Raw genomic sequence first — 16,489 nt, 5'->3', positions numbered from 1 at the left:
CCAGTCTGCCTAACAGAAAGTGAATGGTGACTGAGGCTGTCTGTCCCTACAGTCTGCCTAACAGAAAGTGAATGGTGACTGAGGCTGTCTGTCCCTACAGTCTGCCTAACAGAAAGAAAGTAATTCACTGTGTTGCCAGGTCCAGGAAACATTTTCAGCTCAAAGTCAAATTTAAAGTGTCCACATTTTTATGTTTACCAATAAACATTTTGGCAACTGCAGTACATTTTAAAAGTAGTCCAAAAAACGTAACTAACAACTATAACATTTTAAACTGCTACTGCATTTTCAAAATAGCTCAATTGGATGGGAAAAACTGTTTTGGAACAACATAAGGGTGAGTAAATGATGTCAGAATGCAGAATACCGTGTACAAGTCAAATGGACCATGGTTATGTTACATTAAAGCTGCATTAAGGCTGAGTTTGACAGCCATAGTCCACATCCACTTTTGTGTTGTGGAAAAGAGTAGCCTGAAAATTGTGCTAAATATCTCATTTTGTGTTCCTCGGTGGAAAAAATATGTTTAGAGTGAACTATACCTTTAACATCCATGTGCCTCTTCACGGTGAAGGATATTAACAGAGCTGGGCAGAGAAAGAAAGAAGGCATGAATCGAAAATACTAGAGAGACGAAGCGAGAAAGAACAGAGAGAAGCTGAGACGTGTTCTGAGTGAACGCTGACTTTTACACATGCTGCGAGCGATTACTCATTTATTAGCGTAAGGCATGTGTGCCCTCTTCAGCTATGTATGTAGATGTGTGAGAATGTGTGCACATGAGTGTTAACATGACTGTAATGACGTTGTGTTTACCGCAGCACAGCTTCATCACTGTCTCCATGACGACCACTGTGCTAGCTTTTCCTTCCTGCACCAAAGACAGAGAGATACCCAATATTGCTCCAGTGCAGACCCCTTCAGGACGCATCACACAAGAGTACCATGGTAGTACCGTGTTTTTTTTAAATGGTACCAATATGATTATTTGCACACTATTTTGATGGTAATACCATGGTATTCTCTAAAGTACATTGAAATACCATACAAATACTATGGTATATGAATATGGTAACCATTCAGTAATACGCGGGTACTGACATGGTACATCAGTGTAATTAACACACTCATACATGTCAGAACATTTAAAGGGATAGTTCACCCAAAAATTAAACTTAGGTGATAATTTACTCACCCACATGTTGTTCCAAACCCATATGACTTTCTTTCTTCTGTGGAGGGCAAAAGGAGATGATAGAAATACTGATAGCCTCAGTAACCATTCACTTTGATTGTATGAAAAAAAGATGCAGTCGAGGTGAATGGTGACTGAGACAACAAAAGTCTTCCACAAAAGAAGGAATGTCTTACAGGTTTTGGGGGAACTATCCATTAAATGAGTGATCATGTGAGGGTGTTCTATTGATTAAAACATTTATATCAAGCCATCAACAAAGTTTTTTATCAAGCTTGTAGGAAGTGACATCACAGCACACACCTCAGTGATCTCATCATATTTATCGTTACGTCAGACTGGTAAAAGTTAATGGTCCTAAATGTAATAAGAGTTTATTTATGTGTATTGTTCATTAGAACTTTATTTCAAACTATCAACAAAGTTTTTGTGTTAAGCTGGCAAGAAGTGACATTATATCTCACACTACAGTGATTTTAACATCTAATTTATTATTTGGTCAGGAACATTTTAACACAGAATCAGACATAAAAGGCAAAGTAATGGCATTTATATCTGAGAGATATCTTCACGCCACTAGCTGAATTTCCAAAAGCCTTTTAAACAAATAAAACAAAATAATTGTACATAAGATCTAATTACACATACAAATACAGCAATGACTAAAGGTATGCTCTCTCTCCAAAGCACGCAGGCATGAGTAATGAGATCTCATTCAGTTCCATTCTGTGTCATTTAAGTCATCATTGAGTCTGTGTCATGTATTGGCACCATCTCCTGGTGGCCATATGTAATTAGAGTTAATGATCTTCTCTGCCCATATTTGAATTACTTCCACCTCTCATTGCAGTGATCTGAATCCTAATACAATAGGATTTATCATTCAATGACATGGGGCATTAAAAAAATATATATATTCAGAGGAAGTCATCTGATCCAGCAAAGCTAATGTGTTTTTAGCCAGTGCTTTGTGTGGATTATCAAACGAGCTATGCATCTGATTACATTGTGTGCAGGCTCATTTTAAAGATAATCGCCTCTCCTAAGTAATGGTATGTGATATTCTATGTTCTGCTAATTTTTTGTGAAGTTATAAGCAAAAATGTGGCAAATAAGCAACAACATGTATGTCAAAGACATATTACTCGCTATATATTTGTCTGTGAGTAAAACAAATAGGCTGGTAGTTTTCTACTCTTTGAGAGCTTTCCAATGACACATGGCTATATGATCAGTTTGATGTTTTTTCCGATTGCAATAATATGAGCAGTTAAAAATATTAATAAATGATCAAAATGGAACACTTCTGATTTGTTTGTAAATTGAATGTAAAATTGCCTTCATGCATTTTAAAGTTCAGCTTCTAAGCTTTAAAACAATACCTATTTTGAGTTGGTCAAGACTGTAGTTATCAATATGTTGATAATTATTTTATACTTAAAGGGTTAACTCATTAATTCATGAGTTTTATGAAGATGTGAACAGGTTTTAGAAGTCAGAATCTCGTAATGACGGTAATTCCGTACCTGTAGCTCATTTGTTCTAATTGTTGAAAAACAAATGTTGTTCCTATATAGAGAAAATGACAGTAATCTGCTAGAGTGTAAGACTTACACATGCTAACTGGTTTATCGACCACCTCATGCTCTAGTTTTTGATGCCAATATTGAGCCTTGAACAGCAGTGCTATGATATATTAAGAGAGGGAGAGAGAGAGAGAGCTGCATGGGAAGAGAGGGGGACCTGGGCTGTGGAAACTGGTTACTGCAGCAGTCTGTAACTAGGTCAGGTTGAGACTGAAGACAAATACTGAGAGAGAGAGAGAGAGAGAGAGAGAGAGAATGGGGGGCTTATGGATGAGACAGGTATTTCAGTTGTTCACGTGAGATCTGTACCTGTCCTCTTCACATATGTCTTAATGACATGTCTGTTTTGGATCCCTTTTCATCTATACTTTTTTACTCTGTTTTTGTTTTTATTCTTGAATGCATAATTCCAAATATGTATCTTCATTTGGAATGATTATGTGTATTGCAGTGAGATAAATAAATGCAAAAAATACAGAAATGTGGTATGAAAGTGTGTTTCTATATTCTGTATGTGTGTGTGTGTGTGTGTGTGTGTGTGTGTGTGTGTGTGTGTGTGTGTGTGTGTGTGTGTGTGTGTGTGTGTGTGTGTTCAGTGCAAATCCTGGCCAGCCTGTAAAACAAAGCAGTCTTGGATGAAGGGATAAATGGAGCGAGCAGATAGAGGGGTGGAGTGGAGGAGAAGCTTTCAACCCTGTGTGTCCTTTTTGCCTGGAACATCTTATGAGTGGCTCTGTGTGTGTGTGTGTGTGTGAGTGTGTGTGTGTGTGTGTGTGTGTGTGTGTGTGTGTGTGTGTGTGTGTGTGTGTGTGTGTGTGTGTGTGTGTGTTTGAGTGTGTATTTATCACTTTGTGGGGACCAAATGTCCCCATAAGGATAGTAAAACCCTGACCTTGTGGGGACATTTTGTCGGTCCCCATGAGGGAGCTTATAAATCATACTAAATTATGTTTTTTGAAAATGTAAAAATGCAGAAAGTTTTCTGTGAGGGTTATATAGAATATATAGTTTGTACAGTATAAAAACCATTATGTCTATGGAAAGTCCCCATAGAACATGGAAACGTGTGTGTGTGTGTGTGTGTGTGTGATCTTTATATAAATGCATTGTTCAGTATGTGTTTGATGTTGTATTAACACTTTTCTTTCTTTTGTTCGTTCACTTATAATATTAGTAAAGTGTTTTGCACAAAAATAGAGTAATATATTTGTAAACATTATCATTTTCCACCCTCATTCTGACCCTCTGCCAGAAACACTCGGTTTTGGTGCTGCTTCTCCTTTAAGACTTGACCGTAAACACCCACTGTTATGATTGGCTCACTGCTCTTGACTGACTTGCCCTCTCTACATGCCATCTCACTGCTACTGGGCGGGATACGGAAGTGATAACATAATTTAGGCATTGCTGTGTTGTTTTTGAGGCTGTCAAATATAAATGTCTACCACAGTGTGACATCATAATGTGGAGGAAGTAGAGAGTCGTTTTAGCAGCTTGGTTTCAACAAATACTCTTTTTGCTGTTAGGAGACAGTTTTGAGTTCTGAAAATTGCAGTATGTTTTTATAGTATTATGCCCTTTTATATGTCAAAAGATCAATGACAATTGCAAAAACTTGTACATTTTGTCCTAATCAGTGTGAGGGAACTTTTAAAAATCAGTAAAACTCAAGACTTTATAACAAAGTGAAGACAAATGTGAAGTGATCAATGCATGTGTTCAGGCCAAACATGAGAGAAAAATGTTTTCTAATGGGGCTTTTTCACTGCACGGTACAACTCGACTCAACTCGACTCTGCTCGCTTTTTGGGGGTTTTTCCACTGTGGATAGTACCTGGTACCTGGTACTTTTTTAGTACCACCTTGGTCGAGGTTCCAAGCGAGCCGAGCCGATACTAAATGTGATGTCAAAACCCTGCAGATCACTGATTGGTCAGAGAGAATTGTCACTACCAGCATCACTGGATTAAAACCTGCTAGTTTTAAAGTTAGCTCAGCGATAGCAGTATCATTTGTTCATGCGACTTTCAAATTGTAAAAAGAATTGGCTGTGCGCAAAACCACGGCGTGGTCAATAATCGAGGTGCGGACGTTCTTCTTGTTAGCGACGAACGACATGAAAATGTCTTTCAGGAAGTGTCTCAGCTGTTGGCCGCACAACTGAGACACGCTTACCACCGGGCCTACCTACAGTGTAGGGAAAAGTAAAAAAACAAAACTTAAAAGTGACTACAGCACCATCAAGGAAAAGTGGAAGTTGTTCATACAAATGAACGCTATCTAGACTGGCGAGCAATGGGAGGGAGAGTGCCCTGGACTCAACAACGGCTGGAGTCCACGATGGAGGATGGTACGTTTTGTTACGTTAACTCTGTACTCTGCTTGAAAGCTTCACTTTATTTAGTTGACCAGCTACTGGAAGCTTCTAAAACAAACAGGTCAATTTAACTGTTACACTTGTGTAAAATCACCATGCAGCAACTGCTTTATGCAGCACATGGAGCTAGTAGCAAACAGCTAATGGTCGTGTTATTGTTTATTGATTTGTGTCTCGTTTAAGATGATGTCACGGCAGTAGAGACGGTGCAGCTATGACAATCAGCCTATAATCCCACCCATGTAGAGGTGGCACTAAACAGCAGTGGAAAAGCAAGCTCAGAAAAGTAAAGCGAGTAGAGTCGAGACGAACCGTAACGTGCAGTGGAAAATTGCCATTAGTCCGACAAGTTCTGGTCATCTTAGTATAGAACCAGAATTCCTTATAGTCCGATAGGCTATTTAGTGAAGACATCATGATGGCTTGCATGTGTAACTGTTGGGGATAACGTTTGAGCCTTGACCTTATGGTCTTAAATGTTGTTTGGTCTGGGTCTTAAGTCTTGTCTTGGTTTTGAGAGGTCTAGTCTTGGTCTGGGCCTGCAAAGGACTAGTCTGGACCTGCATAGTCTTAGTCTTGGTCTTGAAGGGTTTACTCTTGGTCTGGGTCAACATTTACATTTATCCATTTAGCAGACGCTTGTATTCAAAGCAAAGGCATTTTATCAGTATGTGTTTTTTTCTGGGAATTGAACCCATGACCTTTGCATTACTAGCACCATGTTCTACCACTTGAGCTACAGAAACAGTTCTTGGAGGGTCTTGTCTGGACATTAGATATTCCTTCGCTATGCTTTGTATGTAAAGCTATGATCTGTCTCAATTTATAGAAAGGTATTGTTTTACCAGTCCTTAGGGTTAGGTCATTGGGGTTCATGTGGTGTCACAGATACTTGAAGCTATATATTGTCAATATGGCTATAAAAACTGATCTGCCATACACAAACTGTCAAGGTCTAGAGGAAATAAAATAATGTAATTGACAGATCCTGTAATCTAAAGGACAAACTACAGTATGCATTAGCCAGTATAGAGAAGTAACATATATTCCCATCTTTTCCAAAGGCAATTCATAAATATAATATCATCTTAAGGGGTCTATGAGTTTGTGGGTGGTATCCACTCATCAGAATGAGAATATCTTTGGAGTTCTAAATCGGAGTCCAAGGCTAGTCTCAAAATTTGTTCTGAGCCTCAAGTGTATGTATTTGCAACTTAAGTGTGCCTCGAATCCTGTCTATGTTACAGAGATGGATCCATCTCTGTTATATAGTTATATAAAATGTTTTGGAGTTCCCACCATGGCGTAGTGGCTAAAAACCAGGGCTTGTAACCAGAAGGATGTTTGTTCAAGCCCTGTAAGAAGTGAGTCACGAGCTATTACCATTGTGCCCTTGAGCAAAGCACTTAATCTTAAGGGGTATTGTTCCAGTAATAAGTGTACTGTAAGTTGCTTTGGATAAACGTGTCCACTAAGTGACTACTTACTGGAATAATGGATGTTTGTTACTTCAAACTAACTATGTCTTTCTGATTCTCTGTTTCTCGTTCTTCAGTATGTGGCATTTGGATCCCTTCTATTCATCCTTATTTCCATTTCCACTTTTTGCATGGAGACACATGAAGCTTTCAACACCATTTATAACAAAACTGAGAATATTACAGAGGGGAACGTTACGAAGGAGGAGATCGTACACGAAGTGGTCACGGACAGTTGGTTGATGTACGTGGAGGGAGTGTGCGTGATTTGGTTTACCATCGAGGTTTTCACACGCGTCGTCTTCTGTCCTGACAAAGTTGAGTTCTTCAAGAGCTCGTTAAACATCATAGATTTTGTTGCCATCTTGCCCTTCTACCTAGAGGTCGGACTGAGTGGGCTTTCCTCCAAAGCAGCGAAAGACGTCCTGGGCTTCCTACGCGTGGTGCGGTTCGTTCGGATTCTACGCATCTTCAAGCTGACTCGTCACTTTGTGGGCTTGCGTGTTCTTGGACACACGCTTCGCGCCAGCACCAACGAGTTCCTCCTCCTCATCATCTTCCTCGCGCTTGGAGTTCTCATCTTCGCCACTATGATCTACTATGCTGAGAGGATAGGAGCAAGTCCAGACGACCCTACGGCAAGCAAACACACCAACTTTAAAAATATCCCCATTGGTTTCTGGTGGGCTGTGGTTACCATGACCACCTTGGGTTATGGAGATATGTACCCGGAGACTTGGTCGGGCATGCTGGTGGGGGCGCTGTGTGCCCTGGCGGGCGTGCTGACTATTGCAATGCCAGTGCCTGTGATTGTCAATAACTTCGGCATGTATTACTCTCTTGCCATGGCCAAACAGAAGCTGCCCAAAAAGAAAAATAAACATATCCCACGAGCGCCGCAACCCGGCTCGCCCAATTACTGCAAGCCGGATGCCCTCGCCATGGCGACAGCCTCACCCCAGAGGATCCTGGGTAATGTGCTGGGTGGTGTGCTGGGGTCAAGCGGGCTGACGGGAGACTGCCCACTAGCTCAGGAGGAAATTATTGAAATTAACAGAGGTGAGATTAACATGCACTCATACTGTACCACACATACAGTATACAGACAGTATACAGACTAAATAAACATTAAATAAATGACAGGGTAGAAAGTCTTGGAGAAGCTAGAGAAGAGATGACACCGGTGGCAGTGTATGCATGCTGCTTGAATACTAGGAGATTTTGCTCCAATGAGGGGGAGGAAGGGCGGGATTGGTCCACTTGGGGATTTGAGGGAGGGCGAGTTACACTATAGCACTGATATTATTGTGAGACTGTGAGCAGACAGTGTCAATCAATGCAATGGAGAAAACAGCGACCATAAATGTAAAAACGTGAAGTAGCTGGTCAGATTTTCCTAACAAGCAACCATATCTTTTTTTAAATAAGCCCAAAAAAACATAACCCTAAAACTCACAAGCTAAAACTCATGTTGTTTAAATTTAAGATACAGTATATTCTCTGATTATAAGTTTAAATATCTTAATCAATTAAAAATATATATTTAAAAGTCCATTTATCTAGTTTTATATGTTTCGATTTGTTTACTGAAACTCAAGCGAAAAAATGCTGATTACAAATGTTTTTTATTTTTTTTTGCAGTTTAGCGCCGTGTTTTGTCTTTTGCCTCCTCCCTTCAGTTCTCTCTCTCTCTGTATCTGTTTCATTCATCTCTCTCTTCAGACTCAAAGCAGAACGGTGATGCAGCGAGTGCCGCTCTAGCAAATGAGGACTGTCCAACAATCGATCAGGTTCTCAGTCCAGACGAGCGAAGCCCGATGGGCCGGACCCGAGAGCGTTACCAGCAGGACAGAGCCTGCTTCCTCCTCAACACGCGAGAGTTCAGACCCACTGATGGAAATGTGCGGAAAGGTATGTTTACACTTCTGTACACTGCTTACACACACTGACACACATTCACACAGTCACACAGTCACACAGTGAAGGCAAACAACAGTGCCACAGTCTCAGCCTAGTTGTCTCATAATCGTGTTTTAATAAACCCGTTAAACTTAAATACAGATCAACACTTATAAATATAATTTTCCATTCTAATTACCCCAACGCTGATTTGAACACATCAACATCACATAGTGACCTCCAAAAAAACATTGCACACTTTAAAGCACTCTGAAGCCCAACTCTCTGAAAGCTTGTTTGATTCCACTGTGGCGTCTCAGCAAGTGGAGCCAAAAATACAGATTATATAACAACTTAAACTCTCAGGGTGCTTTCACACTTTGTTGGTTTGTGATCTGAGAGTAGTTTGCAAGTATTTTGGCTTATATGTGAATGTTCCAAATTAACTCCAAATTAAGACCCCTTTAATGTGAAACAAGCTAAGACCACCTCCTGAGCATTTCATTTTAAGTATGCAGTGCATGTAGCTTATGCCGTATTGTGCACATAACATAAGCACACCTGGTTCACTTTATATTTCCATTTCCATAATTTTCCTTTCAATGCATCAAAGTTTATTACTAGTTTATTCTATATATATATATATATATATATATATATATATATATATATATATATATATATATATATATATAGTAATCAAAGTAAGGAAGTAAATAAAGTAAGTAAATTAAGTAAAGTAAAATACCTTGGGCGACCCTGTTTATACGTGCGTGGACAGTGTATTGTGGCTTGTCTATACGCAACGCATAATTTAATATAATTTAAATCAACTGTTCTCAGTTCAGTAGAATGTGTGCTGTCAGTAAAGGGTTAAAATGTTGATATATGGAGTCATGTGAGAAAACAACATGGCACTGATCACAGCAGAGTTTGTCTTTGGTGAGAAACGCCAACAAAACTACATCTGGTTAGAAACCAAATTACGTTTTTACACTGAAACATGTTTGAGTCAAAAGATTAGAGTCTCTAGTTTCATCCGATATGACATTTGAAAAATTTGAACGATTTATCTTGAAACGCCACTCTGATAAACACAATGTACACTAATGTGTACAATAACACAAGGTTTTAATTGGACATTGAGAAAAATACATTTGTTTTCAGAGGCTTTATATGACATTACGATGAATATACGGTGCATTTCGAACAGTTCTGAGACTAGTGCAGACCGACAGCACACTGGAGGCTGTCATTCACTAAATAGGGAGCAAGTGAACATCCTATAGCTTTCCTATGAAGCCAAGTGTAATCCAAACTTCCTATCAAAAGTTCAGTTTCAGGCTGCAGATGATGTTTGGACCACTCAACATGTTTGGCAGACATGGGGCAATGATAATCAGTACCTAGATTCAGAATTTATAATGTTTAATTTTATTTTTAATATGGTTGGCAGTGATTAGACGATGCTGGCCATTACTTCATTATTAGAATTAATTATGCCAATTTCTGAATAGTAAAATGCCTCAGGACTGGCTATTACTTGTTTGATTGACAGTGCAAAGAGAGAACATTGAGATTTTGTTGCAAAAGTAGTAAAAACATACAAGTCAAATAATTTAGATTTGTAAAGTAGATTTGTAAAACTATTTTAAAAACCTTCATAACATGCTACTTGTTACAAATCAAAAAGCGAAATGGAAATGATATCTGAATCCACTTTTAAGGCCAGGGACAGTGTGAATGTAAAGTGAACTAGGTTCGTTTCCACTACTTTCACTTTTTGGTCCACTTTAAGGGGTCTGTTTGGTTCTTTTCATGAGTACCCAAGTTACTCAAACACCCTTATAACCACAATAATCTACGGGGACTTTTTTTTTTAACCCAACACTGACTCTAGCTTTTCTTTCTATACTTTCTGGATTTTTGCACATCTTTTGTTGTTTCAATCATTTTTCTTAAAAATAATCTAATAATCATTATTTTGTCTGCCACTTTGCTATCTCTGTCTTTTTGATCCCGCCTCTCTTTATTTGTCTTCAATGCACTATCCTCTTTATTTTTATCCTTTGTCTTCTTCCGTATTCTCAACTGCTTTCATTTTTCTTTCCATGCGTTTTCCGCAATCCTATATTCTGTTTGCCTTTATTTCACTGATATCAACACAACAAATCTTCTATCACATGCAACACCCCGCAAACAACCACACAAATCTCCTCCCTGCACCTCTTCCCCTCTGTACCCACAAAAACACTGACTACACCCTCCTATATCCAAACCATGCACACCTAATTCCCCAAACCCAATTTGCCCTTGATTGCCGCCCACAAAAACTCTTCCACCCCCACCGCAACCCAACTCCGTTTGCCACGTTAGAGTCGGGAGCCCTGGCGGTGGCCCCCGATCCACCCCTCTCAGAGGAATGGAATAAGCTGGAAGGCTCCATGTTGCAACAGGACTTTAATGCAAACTCCGCCTCCTCGTGGATCAAACCATAGCTGTCAGAGGTAAACACCAAATCAGTAAATGCAAAACCCATAAAACATACAAAAAAAACATGCACCTAAACACTCATTTTTCATTTCAAATGAAACAGAATAAGCTATGTTTAACATCACAACTACATACACACACACTTACAAAAACTAAACTTATATGGGTGTGTTGTTGAGTGTAAATTGCTGTGTCAGTGTTGTGTTGTTATCCTAACAAACTGTCATTAGTTTCATCTGTTAAAGGAAAATGAATCTAATGTTTATGATGTCACTGAATATGAGTTTAAGGTTGGATTCCAAACACTGTGACAGATACATTTGCAACCTTAAATTTGTGCAAACTGTTGAATTAAACTGCTGACTGTTCCACTCTGTACAGTCAAATCATGTGTCCATTGGGGGAAATGCATCACCAGTTTTAAACAAGACATATACTGTTGCATGCACTCAGCAAAAACAAAACTGAGATTGCAAAAAAAAAAAGCATTTGTCTGACACCATTTGGTCCAAAGGACAGTAGACAATGGGTCAAATATATAAGACATGTTAAAGGAATATTCCAGGTTATTTTTAACTTAAATGGGATAGTTCACACCATTCACTCCTCATTTTGTTCCAAACCCAATTTGCAATTGTTTCCATTTGCAGAACACTACTGCAATACCGCTGCACTTTGCTATACAGTATGTTTGAAACATTGTTTCGTTTTGTTCTTAGGGCTGTTAGGCTTCCATTGTAAGTGTACTACTGTAAACATTTACATTTATGCATTTGGCAGACGCTTTTATCCAAAGCGACTTACAGTGCACTTATTACAGGGACAATCCCCCCGGAGCAACCTGGAATTAAGTGCCTTGCTCAAGGACACAATGGTGGAGGCTGTGGGGATAGAACCAGTGACCTTCTGATTATCAGTTTACCAGTTATGTGGTTTAGACACTACACCACCACCAGAACTTTAAAAAAAAAGTAAAGACACCATAACACTTGTTTTAGGCCACGTCCACACTAATACATTTTATTTTGAAAACGCATACATTTCGCTTCGTTTACACCTCTCATCCACACCATAACACCGTTTTCGTCCACAAAAAAAAAAAACGCTGTACAATACCACATACTTTAAGAATAAATGATGACTTTAAGAAACCGAAAAACTGTACCGAAAAAGTAGTGTTGATATGACCTACAGCCACGTTCACACTAATACGTTTTAGTTTGAAACACATTTATTTCACTATACGTTTACACCTCTCGTCCACACTAGAACGGTGTTTTCTCCACTGAAAATGGAGACTTTCAAAAATGCTCTCCACTACTGCATGCTTTGGAAAACAGATTAGTGTGGGTGTGGCCTTAGTTGAGCATTTGCTCATTCCAAAAGTCAACAATTTATTATGAATTGCATTCAGATTAAAAATAATGATTTTTCTACATAATAATACGTTAATAAGGGCACAGATAAACTGGTAAAAAAAAAACAACATTATGGCGTAATCCTCACATCTGCTGCTTCTGGTGGCAATTGCAGCTGTACGTCAGGGCACATTTGTTTGCATTTTGTTATACGATATCACTGGATTTGAGGCAGCTGAGTGATTCTCACAAAACCTTTCAAGAAAATGTCCTGGTCCTATTTTTACTCCAAAATCAAAAGAAACGTAGACAGTTATATTTTGCATATAGCCTATTTATAAGGGCCATTGATGTTTTTTAACATTGTGACATAATTTTCATGACAGTTACACACATTTTACCCAACAATGCGATTCCGCAATGCGAAAAAGATGGTCATTATGATATTGCCATTACTGCAACATGACATTTTTTAAAATTTAAATTGTATTTATACATTATAATAGCACCCCCTTGGTACTACCTTTCATTTTCACTGATTTTAATAATAATAAAAATTAAAATTTGTAAAAAATGTCTTGTTACTAAGACATAAGACATAAGAAGAATTGCAGTATAAAATGTGCTTAACGTGTCCTGAAAATATTGTCACAAGCAAAAATAGCTTCATTTTCTGTATGCAAAATATTTTTTCATATATATATATATATATATATATATATTTTTTATTTTTTTTTCTTTTTTTCTTTTTTTCTCTGTGTTAAATATAACCAGGACATTTTCTTGACAGATTTTAGAGAATCACCCAATTCGCTCGTATTAGACACATCCACATAAAAATGGCTTTCATAAAGTGTTCATAAGTGGGAGGGAAAAATATGGCCATGGCAAAATTGATAGTGGACCCCCACCATAAATTACGGCTATGGTCTATACACACTGAGGGAGTATAGTCGAGTTTATTTTCTGTGGTAATCGACAGCATGCCACAGATGCGGTACTTTGAAAATAACCTGGAATATTCTTCTAAACCAAGGGTGTTGCATTAGCAACAGGATATACTTACTGTCTCATTCATTAGGATATGAAAGACAAATGTTGGGGACCTCAGAAAAGGGCAGAAACCCAATCTTAACTCTGATGTATAACATACTCTGTAATGAGAAAGACTTGTGAATGGGATAAAGTTGGACATTGTAGAGTTGTGTAACAAATATAATTCACTGTTTCAATGTCACATGAGATCCACTGCAATTACATATTGTATGAACTGCACCTGCTGCAGAGTGTGTGTGTGTGTGTGTGTGTGTGTGTGTGTGTGTGTGTGTGTGTGTGTGTGTGTGTGTGTGTGTGTGTGTGTTCAGGGGGATCTCACACACTCTGTATTGTCTTTTCCTCCAGGTTGTGTCATATCTCGCGTTTGTATGTTGCTTCTTATATTCTCTAACTGTTCTACTGTCTACCCTCTCCTCGCTGTGTGTGTGCGTGTGTGTGTCGTGTTTGTTGTGACGTGATGTTGCTTAGTGTGTTTTCCTCACTCTACCGGTGACCTTTAACCCTGGCGTGATGTGTGACACACACACATGCTCACCAAGGCAACACATAAACACACAAACACATGGGAAAGTGAACTTATTTGCATGTTGCTGTTGTTTAGGAGTCTGTGCTGTGTCGAATTGCCCCAGGGTTAAAGGTCAGGAGTCTATAGAGGTCAAGGTAAATTCTAAAGAGTGGAATTTCTTGGTTCTGTGCCATCCAGCAATACACTGCGATCGTTTTACGTTACTGATGGTCGCAACACTTTGAAGCTTTCAGAAAGAGAACAACATTGACGCACTGTAAAACAATGCCTTGTTTTCCAGTAAAAATATATAGATATCCTTAAAACAAGATACATTTATTTGAGAAGCAAAATTTCATTGGACATTTGTCACCACAGCTGATAATTGTTTTAAAGGGACAGTGTACCCAAAAATGAAAATTCATATTTTACAGTGTCCTTGTTCCAGTGTAATTGCACACATACGTACTGAGTAATAATAATTAACATCATGTACTTATAGGTTGATGGTTAGGGTTTGGTTTAGGGTAAGTTACAAGGACACTAAAATAAAGTGTCACCGGGTTTTTCTTTTTGTTATGTGAAGGTCTCATTAAAACTGAATTGGGAACTTTTTATCAGGCCTTTATAATTTGTTTTTGGTACTTTTAAGATGACTTTTATGTATAAAATATATTGTTTGAAACTTTCCCAGACCCAGACTTTCAATATTAAGCTATGAAAATCCAAATTATTGCATGTTATAAACTATGATTATCTAAACAAATAGTGAAAGAAACAAACCATTTTGATATTAATTGCATGAACATGCTAACTATACATTTTTCAAACATTACAACTGTCCCACAATTGTGGCATCATTTCCACCACACTAACAATTTTGCCCCTAACAAAGTTTTTTCAAAAGTTAGTGTAATTGTTAACCAAGTGGACAAAAGTGTCAGTGAAGAGCACACTTGAGATGAAATATGAGACGTGTTGTTTGAAGAAATCATAGAATAATCAAAATAACTACCACTTGTAAGCAGAATACACATCCACATATTTGGGCATCATTTCCAATCAAGCTGCAATTTTGCCAAATTAGGTAAAAAGTGTGAAAATATTATTTAATTTAAGATACATAAAAAGTTAAATATGTAATCAGCCTCAGCAAGACATTTTTATTTCAAAAACATAAAAAATGTCATTTCCAGCACAGAAACTTACACACAGAATTTGAGATTGGCTGGAAATGACACTGTGGTGAGAATTTTAATGAAAAGAATTGGTGGGAATTTTCTTTTGGACATCGTTAATCGACTAATTGAATAAACTAGTTAGAGTGTTAAAACATTGTTTTAATGAGACTTTACTTCCTTGAAATCCAGTGCTGAAAGTGCCCAAAGTTGAACAGACACCTATATAGGACATTCTCTGTAAACAAGTTTTTTATGTAATTGGATTAACAAAATTAATATTTTTTAAACTTTATAAGTCATTTTTACTGGAAAAAGGCAAAAATACTTATGCTGAAATAAGATTTTTCAGTGCAGGACAAAGTGCCAGAGGAAGAGTGTTTTTGTGTGGTACAGTTTTAAGAATCTCCTCATAGGACCTCAGCCTGCTTCAGTTCCTAGTGTGCGTGTTGGATCTCGTTTTGAAGTGTGTGTGTGTGTGTGTGTGTGTGTGTGTGTGTGTGTGTGTGTGTGCTGTGTGTGTGCTATTTAATATTCTGACATCTGACTGACTGGTTGACAGACTGAAAATGGGATATTTGGACAGACTCACAGACAGTCTAATGTAGAGAAGCTAAGAACAAACCATAATACTGTGGTAACTCTCCCAAGCCCACATCCATCCCAGCACTTATCCTGGTCTTGAGCTTAGCATTGTCTTCCAGGACAGCAGTCTCTATATCTCTATAATGTCCAGAGCATAGACACACATACAAATGATGTTATAAGATTGTTAACAAGTCCCGTGCGTGTGTGTGTGTGTGTGTGTGTGTGTGTGTGTGTGTGTGTGTGGGTTCTGTTGTTTTGGGTAAAACAACTCCAAGCCAAACCAGAAATGTAAACTAATCCGGCCTGTCTTCAGCCAAACTGCTATCCAGGCTTCGTTCCAGACCCTAGTGAGCTGCCTACCTAGCAAAATGTTTTGGCATCATAAATGCAAAATCTTTTCAATCACAGATGCAAAGACTTTTCCAAATATTAACCATAGGTGGGTAGAGTAGCCAAAAACTGTACTCAACTAAAAGTACAATTACTTTAAAAAAATATATTACTCAAGTAGAAGTAAAAGTACTAACATAAACAATTACTTGAGTAGGAGTAAGAAATTATCCAATTAAAAGAGTCCTCAAGTAGTGATTAATTTGTTACTTTCACTCCCCCTATATTCCATAACATAATAAACATTTACCATGTATTACAGAATTATTATTATTTTTATTATTATTGATGGAAATTCTGTCATCATTCACCATGATGTTGTTCTAAACCTGTATGACTTTCTTTCTTTCTTGTAACAAAATTAGGAGATATTAGACAGAATGTTT

The 16,489-nt window shown here is 38.0% G+C and overlaps 1 protein-coding gene across 2 annotated transcripts in view; it reads left to right on the top strand.

Annotated features, from left to right (window-relative positions):
- kcnc3b (potassium voltage-gated channel, Shaw-related subfamily, member 3b) overlaps window positions 1–16,489 on the top strand; it is a 69,462-nt gene that overhangs the window by 30,341 nt on the left and 22,632 nt on the right. For both annotated transcript variants that reach the window (XM_052113457.1, XM_052113456.1), the window contains exons 3-4: window positions 6,714–7,695; window positions 8,359–8,547. In XM_052113457.1, coding sequence (XP_051969417.1) covers window positions 6,714–7,695; window positions 8,359–8,547 — 1,171 coding nt within the window. The remainder of the gene's footprint in view (window positions 1–6,713; window positions 7,696–8,358; window positions 8,548–16,489) is intronic.

This window comes from Xyrauchen texanus, chromosome 41 (genome assembly GCF_025860055.1).
Source record: "Xyrauchen texanus isolate HMW12.3.18 chromosome 41, RBS_HiC_50CHRs, whole genome shotgun sequence".
Taxonomy (NCBI): domain Eukaryota; kingdom Metazoa; phylum Chordata; class Actinopteri; order Cypriniformes; family Catostomidae; genus Xyrauchen; species Xyrauchen texanus.
The sequence above is the reverse complement of the archived record's forward strand: the minus strand, read 5'-3'. Positions and strand labels throughout refer to the sequence as shown.